At 39.2% G+C, this 14,736-nt stretch overlaps 1 protein-coding gene across 1 annotated transcript in view; it reads right to left on the bottom strand.

Annotated features, from left to right (window-relative positions):
- Positions 1-13,531, bottom strand: part of cpxm2 (carboxypeptidase X (M14 family), member 2) — a 28,550-nt gene extending 15,019 nt beyond the window's left edge. The window contains exons 1-4 of the mRNA XM_082544264.1: positions 13,002-13,531; positions 10,339-10,440; positions 5,883-5,992; positions 3,257-3,396 (exon numbers count right to left, since the gene is read on the bottom strand). Coding sequence (XP_082400390.1) covers positions 3,257-3,396; positions 5,883-5,992; positions 10,339-10,440; positions 13,002-13,284 — 635 coding nt within the window. The 5' untranslated portion in view covers positions 13,285-13,531. The remainder of the gene's footprint in view (positions 1-3,256; positions 3,397-5,882; positions 5,993-10,338; positions 10,441-13,001) is intronic.
- Positions 13,532-14,736: the final 1,205 nt, after the last annotated feature.

Here is a 14,736-nt window from a genome sequence, read left to right as displayed (position 1 = left end):
CTGAGCTGGTCTAGCCTGGTAAGAATTCCCAGCTCTGTTAATTAAAGCACTGTTATAGAAGGAAGCCCCTGAGCTGGCACTGCAGACAGTTACATACCCTACAGAGCTAATTGCAGAGAAATTCTGTCTCGGGCATCTGTGTCTTCTGTGCCATTAGGTTGCACCAGCATTGAAGGGAAATTACAAACACAACTTGGTAAAGTCTCTCACCTTGCTCTCTGACTACATAGCAGTTTTCTACAAAGTCTGTGCCACCCAGTCCACTTAATAAGTACAAAGGTCTGAAGTGTTCAAATAACATTGTTGAGGGAAGTTGAGAAAGGTAGATGGCAGGGGAAAATCTGCTGGCCTTCTCGCTTAAATGCAAATGTGGTCCTCAGTTCCCTCCAGTTTTCCACTTTCTTGTTGTCAAAATTGCTTTAACACTTATTCTAACAATTTATTTAAGGCTTTTAGGCTTAATAGATAAGTACTGCTGTCCATCAGTCCGGAAGGGCTTATAAGGGCATTTCCACATAACGTGAAGTCCACCATACTGCAGTTAAAAATATTATTCACAAGTGGAAAACATTTGCCAATCTTCTTGGGACTGAATGTCCCAACAAATTCACCCCAAGGTCAGACCACGCAATGCTCAAAGATCTTTTTAAAAACAAAAAGTCTAAAAACAACATCGCAGACTCTGCAAGTCTTGTTTAGGATGTTAAAAGTTAAAGATCATGACAGTACAATTAGAAAAAGTTTGAATGAGTATGGCTTGTTTGAAAAGACTGGTGGGAGAACACCTCCTCTCTCTAAAAAGACATCAGCAGCATGACTTAGGTTTAAAAAGTTGCATGTGAACAAACCACAAGATTTCTGGAACAATGTACTTTGGACAGACCAGACCAAAGTGGAGACTGGTCATAATGCACAGTGCCACATTTGGCGAAAACCACACAGCATATCAGCACAAACACCTCATACCAGCTGTGAAGCACGGAGCTGGGTTTGTTTTGGGTTTGTTTTGCAGCCACAGAACCCTGGAAATTCTCAGTCATTGAGTCAAACATGAACTCCCCCGTACACCAAGTATTCTGGAGGCAAATGTGAGCCCATCTGTCCAATAGCTAAAGCTTGGCCACAATTGTATCATGAAAAAGACAATGATCCCAAGCACAGCAACAAATCTACAACAGAATGACTAAACCAGAAGAGAAGTCTAGACCTCAACCTGACTGACATGCTGTAGTGTGACCTTAAGAGAGCTGTGTGTAAACGACCACCTGCAAACCCTAATAAAATAGAGCAATGTTGTAAAGAAGAATGGACTAAAACGCCTCCATGATGTGACAGACTGATACTGAACAGTTACTTCGACATACGCAGCTAAAAGTGGTCCTAGAAGCTGGTAAATCATGGCATGTGCGTAGTTTTTCAGAGCACTGCTTCTGTTTTGTGGCTTCATTTTTGTTAAAATATTGACATGATGAAATTTGTTTATTTATGTTTATGTCATTTTAAAAACTTCAGAAGCTGCTACAGTACCAGACGATTTTTGGTTATGTCCTGATATATAAAACCTTGGAATTGACAGAGTGTGTGCTTTCTTTACAAAGGCTGTCAGTTTGTAAGTAATAAATTGACCAGATTGAAAAAGTAGAACACATATAGTATCATTCAGTCTAATGTTGGCCCATTTTGTTACCTTTTTGGCTACATGGGATGCAATCAAATCTAGTTTAAATATAGTTTTTTCACATTTGTGGGTCTCTGGTAGCAGAAAAGCTCTTTTGATGTACTAACATGTATAGTTGCAGTTTTGTATAACAAAAAATGAAGATGACAAGGTGTTGTGGAATGTGTTTGAAATGTTTTTTTACCATTCTTACACACATGCTTACACACAAAATGACTGAAACAAAGCTGCGGCAGTTTCATAAATCAGTTGATACAAACCTAGATAACTTTCACTCCACCTAGGGTGACTTACCCACAGTGAAGTGTTTGTTTCCTGCTCTGTGCTGTGGAAAACACCCTGATTTGATTTTAAAATGGCTTTAAAAACAGTATACACTGCGGCACAGTAATTGAAGCAATAGTGACTTGTAGGTGGTTTCTAAATTTAAGAGTAAACGCATGTGTGGATACTCAAAGAAGACCTGGCACACTTGTTGTTCAGATGTAGCAGTGGGAGGTGGGAGATATTTATAATTAAGTACATAAGACTCCACTGAGCCATTATGGTGCTGCAGTTTTTGTTTTACATATAGCTGCACACTCTTTCTAAAAGCATTTTTAAATAATAATGCCTACTTGTTGCATCTCTTTTTCCCTCTACATCTGACTGTGTTCAACAAGTCCATAAGGCTGTACAGTCTCTCTCCTCTGATGTGTTATTTCTAAAAATGTGGTGACCTTTTAAGAGTAATGAAAGAATCAGGCTGCACTCCAATCAGTCATATTCATAAATCCTTAATCCCACTGTGAGGGGATCAGAAAAGCCTCATGAAAAGGCCAAACACCAGTGAAGGTTCGGTGCCATGTAGACAAGATTGAAAAGCTTGTTTTGTTTATGTTCGTGGAGTTAAATTTTCCAGATGGATTCAAGGGAAAATCCAAGAATTTCGGAATGGTTATGTCCGTCTACGTTCAGTTTTATTACGGAGAGTCATTTTGAAACTCGTGCAACATGTAAACTGTTTTATGACCATTTACTGTGCTTGAGTTTGTATTAGCAACGTTAAGGGCGCGGCTCCATGAGTGGCAAAGCTAAATCTGTGACTCTGCCATGCGAGATTTACAGATTCATACTGAAACAGTATAATGTCATACTGTACTGAACAATAACTGCATAAGAGCAGAGAAACAACATCTGCAAAGCAAAAGGATTCTCAATATTTACTCTTGATGGAAAATTATTCAAGTTTCTCTATTCAAAGTTCAGGTAAATGGTTGCATGATAATGTTTTCAGTCTTGATTTTATCTCCCTGTTGTATAAAACATAAAAAGGACTTAATCAAGGTAAGTGGTTAATGCAAAGATTGCCTACATTCATAAACATTACATAACACTGCGCTTGATATTCAGTTATAAATCTCCTTGCAGATTTTCTTTAGAATTTTTTTCACAAATATATCAAAACAGGCTCCAATAGCCTGCATAAAATCTATCCCACATATTTATCCTGTTATGTTTCATGGACAAGAACAATCTAGATCCTCACTGTGCAACCATCTGCAACTCTCCATACATGTCTGCTGGGTTCCTACTCACGACCAGAGGGAGCTCCTGCCTTGTGTGATGACCCCAGTGAACTTTGTCAGCCTCCTGGCATCCACCTCAAACCACTGTAGAGTGTCATCTCTCCCAGCACACCAGGCCCCGTCATAGAGGTCATCGTCATAAAGGCCAGCCTGCAGGTCAGAAAAAGCCAGTTTAATTCCACGTGTGCTTACAGTCTGAATATGGTCCAACACACTGACTGGGAACATTTTTTCTTTTATAAAATTCTAATTAAAACTTACTATTGAAGTGTTTTATAATGGAGACAGTGAAGTGTGAAGAATATCTTCTGAAATAAGGTGTATTAACTATAAATTTTACTATGTACGTACAAGCCTACTCTTTTTTTCTGTCACATAAAAAGAGCGAACAAGAGAAAAAAACAGAGCCAGTGAAGCAGAGTTATAGGAATGAGCACGTCTATAAAACAGGGCTCAGTGTTGAAAACTGTCCTTCCTCTCCTGCAACTCTTTCCAAATCCCACCATTTCTGTTTTTGTGTAACTCTTTTAGTATGATGTACGAATCTGGTGCAATAGCTGAAAATGTTGCACTGATTATAAGGGATCAAATGCTACTCTGTAAAGCCTGTGCTGTACCAGTCAACACACTGGCTCAGAGTACGAACACTCATTTTCATATTGCATGCTTACAGGCTTGACTGTTTATTTTTATCATCTAAATTTAAACATTAGAATGAGATACTTCACTACAGATGTTAAGGGCATGGAGTCATTTCCTCCTTACCATGACTTTCACATGCTTTAATCAGAAAGATTAGGATGTTAAAGGCCATAATATAAATTCAACAGCTGATCCTAATTCCAGTTACAAAGGGGTTAGGCAAGGAAAGGGAAGATACATTAACTTATGAAATCCAACAGACATGTGAATGTCTTTATATGCTTCTTTAATTTATATTAGTGTGTAAAAATGTCTTGAGTCACTCCTCATTTCTTTATATTTTCCTTCCACAGAGTGAGAGTTTGTTGCAGGTTTTTAAGTTGTGTTCATTATAGTTCTCCAGGCTTTCTTTCAGCCAACATTTTCCTTGACCCTGACATTTTCAGGAAATATTTTTTGTTCTTGTTTGCTAAGGCAGTTAACACTGACTGACAAATTACTAAAGAATAAAAAAGACACCTAACTCAGGCATGAACCAGTGTTGTGTCTACACATAACAGACAACTTAGGAAAGAATCAATTTTAAATTGTATTTTTAGGCACTTTGTTACTAAACACTAATTTCTTTCGTCAAAGCAGCAAAAAGTGCCAAAGATATCACAGCTTGGCCTATATGAAATAGTATGTTTGTACCAATGAAGCTCTGTTTTCACTTCTATTTATCTTTGCATGTTTTGCTGCATTTTACTAGAATAACATAATGAAATATAGAGGGACTCAAGAGTTTTGCACAGTATTCGAGCCATAAGAATATTTGGCTTATTTGAATTAAACACCTGGTTCATAGATGACATTTGTAGTCTCTTTTATGTTCTGTTTGTCAGCCAGTTAGAAGGGCGTCTCGAGATATTTTAATGAAAGATGAAATGCGCTGGCTACAGAAAAAAATATTGACTCCCGTATCACGTGTCTTGTCCAGGTGCAGGCAGTGAGACCTTTTCATGAACTATTTAGTAGAATAAAAGAAAGATGGCACATCACTTCATACAGTATGTTCTGCTACCAGATGGAGACTCCGTTTTGAAACATTACATGTATTACAGATACAAAATTTATATAGGGCTTACTTTTCCTGGTTTTGCTTTCTTTCAATTTTGTTCCTCCATAGATTTTCCTTCTAATGCATGTCTTTCAAACTATAGTTAGGGGTTAGGGTTATATATAGTTATCTTATAGTAGTGTTTTATGTATAGTTAAATGAATCCCAGCTCTTTCAGTATCTTTCATCTAAACAACATATAACACTGAGCACAGGCCTGAGTCAACAGACATCTGCTTTTTGTGGTCCTCCTTATTCTCTTGACACCATCTGTCTTTCTATCATATCTGCGCTTACACACGCACGCGCACACACACATACACAAACACAACAAATCCTCTGTTTTGTCGTTTGCCAGTTAATGTCGTCTTGAGTGGATTAAGTGTATTTGTGCGTGTCATTAATTGTGCAGATAGATTTGGGGCGGTGGAGCTTGCAGAATGTTAGGTTAGCTGCACACTGCATGCAGGCTAATGCACTCAAAGCAAAGCTTGCACTAACAGGAAACACTTCTCTTCTCCCAGATGCCAGTTATTTTTTATTAGGTTTGGGGATGTGCCCCTAGTTTGATGGTAACCTTATTACTTTCACTGTTTAGTTAGCTTTGGGGTATTAAAATATTCAGTGAGCTGAAACAAGAGGATAATGTCATTCAATCTTACAAGGGAAAAGCCAAGTTATCACAGCTCACATCGTTGAGTGCAGCTTAAATATGGATTAAAAATAATACTATCTTTCAATCTTATTTTTTTGTATTTATAATATGGAGCCGGAAAGAAAATGCCTTCACAAAATGTTAAAGCTTCTGAGGAAAGACGAGATAGCCCAGGGTATAATACGAGTCCCAACATTTCTGGTAAGTCTGCTATGCCAACACTTTACATTTCCGTCTCACCTGAATGTTAAGGCGACCTCTGTGTGCACCAAGGCCATAGCGTTTGGTAGATGATGCATGAAGCTGAAAATCATCAATCTTCAATGACTCCAGTCCAATGGGAGGGCATTCTAGGTAATGAGAATTACAAATTGGCTTGTGATGGTAATGTTATGTATCATGTGCAGCTGTGGTAGAAAGTTGCTTTTTGCAGAGTATGCAGATGCCCTGAGTCAGACACAATGCATCTGTATAGCTTGAGTAAACAGTAAGGTAAAGTTTAGACTTTTCACAAGAAAATTAGAGGATCTAATGATACAACACATAGTTTTATGTGACCACTTTCATTCTAGTAAAAGGAACAATTCTCAACCTTTATCATAGCTGTTGGTGATCATTTTGTGCCTCAGTCCAACTTAGCATAGGGGTCTCACATGAACTACATTTACTTTAGCAGTCTCACAGTGTGATCTTTGTTTTGATTGTTAAACTGATATGAATTCCAAAATGTGTCAGCCTTCACGGGTGATTAATGACTCTGCTTTGAACGCTTGCTTTTTATAATTTAGCAAAGCACACCTATCAAAGTCATCAATCTATACCCTGAATACATGATTAAATAGCTAAAACGACTAAAGCGATATCAGTATCCCGAAGGAAGGAAAAAAAGGGGAAATTGCAGCAGCTACTGCTTTTAGCCTGCTGATAACTTTTTAATGTTATAAATGAGAACACGGCTTGATTTGGGGGCGGGGGGAAAGGTCTATTTTCATTGTTTTAACATGCATTAACCTGCACTAAATAATGAGAATATCAGATAAAAATGAAAACAGATGTTTCTATAACTTGTTTTTTTATGTTCGTTGGCGTAAAGCTAGGGTTAGAATTATGGGAAATTAAAATTAAAATAGATAAAACCATAACCACAATAAAACATCATCTTGAAATTTTATCTCTTATATGGATCAGGCCAAAGAAACTTTCAAGATGTGGCTTCCATTGTGGGATCATTTCCTGCAATGCAACCTGAGCCAACCCTTTCAGATAAACTTCACAACCACCATGTGTGTCATTTTGTTTTTGAACTCTTTCTATAAGCTGAAGGTAAAGTAATACTAATTGGATGTAGCATCATTTCGCAGACTTTCTGACTTTCAGACCCAGAGCATGCAATTGTCTTCACAGGCTGAAAGTCCCCATTTAACCACCATACATACGGTATGAAGTCAAGCAGAAATGCTAAAGTGTAAACAGAATACACTTGGCTTGCACAGATCATGCTAATTAACTGCAGATCTTATTTGTTTTTTTCTTTTAGCTTTTCCTCACTTGAGTCTCTCTGGAATATCTTTATACTTTCACAGTGTATGTGTCAAAAATGTTACTTTTATTATCACAAGCTTCACACTTTACAAACTGAGATGACACAACATATTTTTTTTACATCCTAAACTTTACGGTTTTATGTCCAAATTACAGATTTAGAAATCTACATGAATGCAACTCCAATAAAGAGATGTCTAATCTCTTATCCACTGGATCCCATAAAATACTGATAGTTTCAGTGATGACAATTAGCAGCCATCAAATCAAATAATCAACTGATAATTATCTCTGTGAGTGCAGAAGTTATTCAGTATCACCAACTGATGCTCCAGCAATGGGTTGGTTGCCTAGCACCCATACTCAAGATAGATTTCCGAAAAACACGCAGATAAAACTCAGTCCCTGAGAGCTGCACATCACTAAAAGAGCTTTTGTTTGCTGCTGTAGAGCATTTGGAGTTTATTTGGACAGATGCCTGTATTTAAGTGATTCCAGAAACTGAGGTGACGTATACTGAACAGAACTACTTGGGTGATATTGGCTCATCTTTTAACAGTGCAAGGGAAATCATCCAGTGAGGGCCAAATGGGCAAATCAAAGTTGACGTGTGAAATCTCTGCTGCCCAAAAGCTCTTTAGGTCAGATCAGGCTGTTTGCAGACTTCCCTGGATCACAGCAATGGAATTTCAGCGCAAGAATTTCCGATTGGGCACCAGAGTGTTTGTACATGCGGCATATGCTGCACATGTCGCTGTCACACAGCCAGGCTGGCCTTCATAAATGAACAACCAGAAGTGTAACAGGCTGAAAAAAAAGACAAGTGAACTTTCCTTCTTTTACCTCTGCAGTAAGATTTAAATTTCTTCCAAAAGATGAAGCTGACTTTGCATACCTGACTGAAATATTTCAAACATTGCCAACCACAATCCCTGAGAGACACAACAGACAAAGAGGATCAGCATGCAGAATCTGCACATGCATGTCTTGATTTATGTTTGATGCATAAAGCAAACATAGCTCGAGCTCAAATTAATTCCTGCTGTAAAACTGAAGCATAAAATTTGATTAACAAGCCAAAGGCAAAGCCGCTGGGAAGACCAGCTAGCGTAGTATTTATAGTAACTCTATACAGTAATAAAATATGTGTTGCTGCACTTGCGACCCTGTGAATATATTTAAAATGCTCTCAGATTCACATTGTAAGTCCGTGGGGCTTCTGAATGCAGCGATCACAACATATTAGGGACAAGCCTAGCCCACAAAGCAGCCCAAGGATCAAGGTTAGCAGAACAAAAAAATAGATGGTTGTCTGCTTTCCTGCAAAGTCCTAAATCATCATTACCATCTGCATCCAATCCTTCACAAGAGGACCCCCACATACACACATCTGCCTTCAAAAGCAACATGTAATAAAAATGACAAAATAGATACTGAAGGCATTGCTATTTAGGCTAACTGCCTACTTATCGCTGAGGCCAAAACCTAATTCTGTCAGTTACAAGCTCTCATTTTACATTTTGTGGTATAATAATGAAATATTTTCTGTGTATGATTTATTCATATTAGGATGTTTATGTGCTGTGAGTTTGAAACTGTTTCCAAACTAAAAGAAGTCAGCCCTTTATTTATTAGATACACTTTGAGGAAACACTTTGAACACTTGGGCAACAACTTCAACTGTTTCCAGTAAACTTTATTTAGTTTTTTAAACTAAGTAAATAGAATCACCATCCCTTGAGTTACAAAGCCCATATGATCACTTCACCATCAGTAAGTACTGCATCCAGTGCTAGGAAGTCAACTTTGGCACCCGCCAGTGTGTTGAATTTCTCGACATTTCCCAAGACTGTAACTCATTTTTAAATGACACAATACTTACTATTTATTCCCCTTACAAAAGCGACATTGTTTCGCCGTAATAGAAAAATTTTTTAACAACTCAGTGTGCCAGAAGTAAGCCTCCCTACAACCCTTAATCCATTTTCTTTTCACTTTTCATCAGCCGAGCAGAAAGAAGAATGGGGTTTTTATCAAAGCCAGCATCTGCAGCTTTACAGAGTACATGTGACAAATCCTAGTTGAAATATTTGTTTCAGCTGATTTCTGTTACATCCGACGTGAATAATGAATGAGCTGTTGAAACATCTGCTGAATGAAACTTTGAAAATCCCTTTTGGTCTCAGATTACCAAAAACTCTCATTTGTTTTGGTATGTGCATGTGGCAGACACTCATGTTCTCCTTGACTTTTGACAACAGCCAAATAATTAACATTTCAGAGGTGGAACAAGTTCTGAGTATTGGAGGTCTTGATCTATAGAAAGTATAAGCCCTGAATTCCTGCCTCTGATAAATTAGCTGCTACCAGAAGCTGCTGAAACATATTCAAAAACCAGATTGAAGTTTAAGTCTTGATTTTTTAAGTCTGCACCACATCTTGACAGTTCAAGGCATGCCAGGCATGTCGGCATAGAGTTCCTATTTTCCATCATGAAATAGTATCCAACTTTCTGCTCTGCTGCATGAATGCCAAATTAAAAATGGCAACCTTTCTCCCTGTCTTGTTTGCATAGCTTCAACATAAACACATAAATTTGCAGTTGGCCCCAGTCACTCTTAATTTCCCAGTATTAATAAATAGAGCTTCCTGCAATAGAAGAAAAAAAAAAGAAAGGTCTTATCCTGTGTAAATAAGTCAAATAATGGCAATATTAGTACATTATGAGTTGTGGAAATTGTGAGGTTAAACCACACACACTTTGCACTGAATCACACTTTGAGTGGAGCAAGTTGACGTGCCAAAAACACAACTGGGGCATCCTGGTTTTAGTTTATATACAAATATACTGTGATCCATGGAAACCAAACACAATGCTTCATAGGCAAAGAAGACATCAGTGCCTCTGCGGCTAGACTCCAGTTCTGAGAGCATCATCTTATACTGCCAAACCTTTCCTCTCAGGGAAAATATGGTTTCTGAAAACACTTACTCTACCCAAAAGATTTGTCATCTCTGAGAGAGCTTGTATCTTTTTTCCCACCATAGAAATGATCCTTGCACAGTGCAGTATAGATGATTTTTTATGAGATCATGAATTTCCCATAACAAGTGAGTGTCAACTTTGATTTGCCCATTTGGCTTTTTTACTCACCCTTTTTTATCGGGTTGTATTGTTGTTCTCCTTCTGAGACGCTGTTTGGGTTTTTCACTGCAGTCTTCTTGGTTTTCTCTGCCTTTTTGTTGGGGGATTTTACTAAGGAAGGAATTGAAATGTTAAAAAGGGAAAAGAAAAGAAAATTATAAAAGGCTGAATCACATTTTAAATTGCTGATCCACTGATGTCAACGCAGAATTTGATAGGAAAAGTGATGACAAAGGAGAAAATGGTAATGGATTCAGGAATGGGGACTGAACCAAAAAATTATTTCTGGGCACAGAATCTGAAAACATTTAACTCTTGTGCTCCCTACATTCAGTTCATGTCTGTCTGCCTCTCACGTTAGATAAATAATGCATTTTAATTTGCACGTTTCTTGAAGTTCTCATATTAAATAATCAGGAAATCAAGGTTCAAATACATCATAAATACACCCAGTACATGCAGCAGGGTATGGGGCAGTGAGTTAACATTAAAGGTACTGATAATGCTTTTTATTTGACTGAAGTTTGGGATGGGCTCCACATGACAACAGCTCTTCTCACATCTGTAAGTCTTTATCTGCATCTCTTTCTGGGGACAGGTTCAACTCCGCAGCGCTCTGAGCTCCACATGTGCTTCAGCAAAACCGATTAAGAAAGCACCAGCATATGGTTGTTGAGACACTGGTGAAATACTAGCACTACACATGACATTTAGTTAATCATAGTACAGTAGAAATATGACATTAAACTCCACTAAATGAATTCCAGAGATCCTACTTACGAGAAGCAGTGAAGGGATGGGTTCTTCCACGCAACAATCATCAATAAAAAATGCTCACTCTCCACATTTAAACTGTTCCCTACACTGACACTAAGATGTTAAGAAACTTCCATTCTTCTTCTCTCTTTAAGACTCTTAAGGTAAAGTAAAATATTGATTGTCATTGTGGATTTCAGTTGAAAGCAAATCTCAATTCATGACTAATTCTTTTTATTTTTTTGACACTTCAGTGCAGTCGTGAAAGCTGGAAATACAACATATATAACATGCAAGGAAACAATCGAGTCTTCTGCTGGCGCACCTCTAACTAATGGTCCTACACTAGCTTTGTTCACCAGCTAGTTTCTGTGCATTCCTGTTAGAAAAAGGTAACGTACAGCTTTTTTTGTTCTGTAGCTCGATGTCTATTTTGTCTGCAGAAAGATGTAGCTAGTTAATATTAAGTACAATTAATATTTAAAAAGAAAACCGTTTAAAAGTGCAGCTTTAAATACAACACTTGCATCTAAACATTTTCTTTGGCTTATCCAATTCAGGTTTGCATCTGGGCTGGAGCCTATCCCTGCTGTCATTGGGTAAGAGGCGGGGTACGTGCTTAGCAGGTCAACCAGACTGCCACGCGACTAACGCTGAGACATCTATTCACACCTACTTTCAATTTAGAATCAGCAAAAAAAACAGCAAGCTTGTGAACAGACTGCAGGAGGAAGCCTAAGTACCCAAAGAGGCACAGAGAGAACATGAGGATCACTCGCAGACAGGCCCCAGGCCCTGAAGCTCTGAGGTGACAGTGCCACCTCACCGACACAGATACTGTAAATAACTTTATCTGGAAGACACTAAAGTGATTAAGATGCATTTAATTCGATAAAAACTGTAATTGTAGGGAAGAAGCAGCTTCTGTATCACTGTTAACACCTTCCTCCTCCAGTCTCACCTGCAGCAGGTATCTCTGCTGAGACACGTGAAGTCAGATGCCTGAAACATGAGGTCACTTTCTACACAGCTGCACTACGCCATCAGCCACCAACCAACACAAACCCTCACAGCCTGTTACTGTCTCCCAATCACCTGGCAGCATTTCAAACACACCTACAAACCTGCTCCTGCATGAGCAGAAACTCTTTGAGAATGAGATTCAAGCTGTCCATTTCAACATGGACTACAGGAAGACCGCACTGCTGGTGCTTGTTACTTTTTGGGATAGCACAAGTTTCACATGTGCACTGCACACCACCACACAGTGCAATCCTAATCTCAACCATGCATGAAGCTTTAAATCCTGCTGTTGTGCTGCAGCCAAACAGAAACATGGGTCTGTATGCATACTGAGTAGTGAGGAGGACGACTACATCATGAGATCATTATTTTTATGAGTCAGTGAGCACATCAGGGTTGAATACGATGCCTCCAAATTTTTCATCTCTATTCATCGATTAGCATGAGCGTCGGCTGACTCTGGTGACTCTGAGAAAAGGTGATTATGAGTGATGTTTCCCTTTTTCCACACAGAAAGCACCCAATGATGCAAAATGCCAAATAATATGACATTTGTGATGTTATTTAATTCCAAATAATATTGACTATGAAAAATAAAATGCTAGAATGACTGTTTTAAAAACTGAAACCTGTCTCAACACTATCTCATAAGTTTACCTTTCCTATGGATTTAACAGAAAAAGAGGTTGCAGCAGCACAAGATACTGTTAGAATTGTCTGTTATCCAATCTTAAAGATCACTAATGCTCATTGATTGCTAATGATCATGCTTTTGTAGAGGATTTCTAAAAGAAAATGTACAGCAATACACAAAAAACTGATAAAAACTCACTGATATTGTTTTTCTTTAAAAGTTGCTTAAGTTGCTCTCTAAGTCACAGCAGTGTTTTTACCCGTTTTTGCATCTGCTGGGGTTTTATCTGTCTTCTTACTGCTGTCTGACTTCGCCTTGGCAGTCTTCTTGGCAGAATGCTCCTTTGGGTCTTCCTCACCATCGGGTATAAAGGAATTTTGCTTCTCCAACACCTGGACCTGGTTGTATTGTTCTCTTATCAGCAGCCCCTGCATGTAGTAATCCTCATCCTCACCGACAGAGCCGTGGCTAAGGTCTGCCAACCCCACAAGGAGTCCCAGCAGGGCCAGGGGGGTTAAGAGCCTGAGGTGTTTTCTTATCATTTTCTGGGGATTACCTCCAGTTGAGAGTCCTGATGCTGTCTCCAGAGGAGCCTGCTGCTGCTGCCATCAACTGCTCGCCTTTCTCTCCCTTCCCACTCCAACAGGAAGAGTTCACAAAGTTTTCAAAGCACTCCTAGTCACTGACGAAAGCTGGGAGCCAGAGGGTCCATGGACGCCTCTGCCTGAGAAAAATGCAGCGAGGGAGGGAGAAACAGAGAGCAGGAGATGAGGAAGCAGAAAGGGAAGAGGCAGGAAGACAGACAATACAGTTCTGTTTAGGATGCCACGAGGCATGGTAGAAACAGAAACTGACACATTTGGGATCAGCTGTCATATTCATCTCCTCCTACCTTCTCTGATCAGAGAAAAGTTTACTCTATCATGTGCGGGGGAAGCAACTGGGAGACCTAAGCAACCCTTAAACAGTTTTCAATTCTGGATCTTCAAAGGAAAAGCAGCACTAAGTATCCTTCTTGTGCCCACATGAGGTCTAAATTGGCACAACACATGTATCACCAAGCAAACAGGCACCGTGATCCACCTTTTTTTAGTTTGACGAGTCGGTTACAAATGTGTGTGCATCCGATAGTAAAAGTGTATTTAATCAGCGACCATTATACATCCTTTGCTTCAGCCAAGACATGTGTGGACTCTTCAGTAGTCTGCACGTTAACAAGCAGTGGAAATTAACAAAACACAGTCTCTGTGGAGCATTCAGGCATGTTCCAACACAGGGATGGAGCGCTGCCCTGTGTGTCACTGCTTATCACATCATGAAGCTTTTCCTCTTTTTTTTTCTTCCCCTCTCTCTCCCTCGCTTTCATACAGCCATGACTGCAGCAGCTGATGGAGCCTCACTTTCATAACAAGATGATAACAAAGCCTAAAGCGAGAGTCAAACTGGCAGATTCTTTATTAAACCATAATTTGTCCGCTGAAGAGATTTTTCTTTAGGTAAAATTAGAGGGGAAAAAGAGATAGAGAGAAAGGTTTTCTCTTGAGTGTGTGCTTTTTGTGTTAATGCTAAGAAAAGAAATGTCTAGCCTTGGGCTTAAAAGATGTAGTCATAAGGAGCGGGGATTCCACCAAGCATTCGCACAACTAATAGCTACAGCTTCTGACATTTCATCAAGCTGAGGCAAGACAAACTAAGGCAGATATAATAATCCCTTAACAAGCCTGGTGGCCTGCCTGAATGCTGCCCAATTTAAATGTGCTGGTTCATTACACATAACTCATGTAGATGGACAGAAAACTGCAAAGGTTGCCTGGAAATCACTCACACCTGAGACTGAGACAGCCTCTGAACGGAGGCTAAAGTGGGCAGAGGCTGCAGGCTAATCACAGAAGAACAGGATCTGGAGTGGGTGGACAGCTCAGGGCTGGAAGACTCTGTTCAGCTGGCATAATCCTTCGCCAGCTAGGCAGCCATTCACTGCTCGCCCACTTCTC

This window comes from Aulonocara stuartgranti (assembly GCF_965226115.1).
Source record: "Aulonocara stuartgranti genome assembly, chromosome: 8".
Taxonomy (NCBI): domain Eukaryota; kingdom Metazoa; phylum Chordata; class Actinopteri; order Cichliformes; family Cichlidae; genus Aulonocara; species Aulonocara stuartgranti.
The sequence above is the reverse complement of the archived record's forward strand: the minus strand, read 5'-3'. Positions and strand labels throughout refer to the sequence as shown.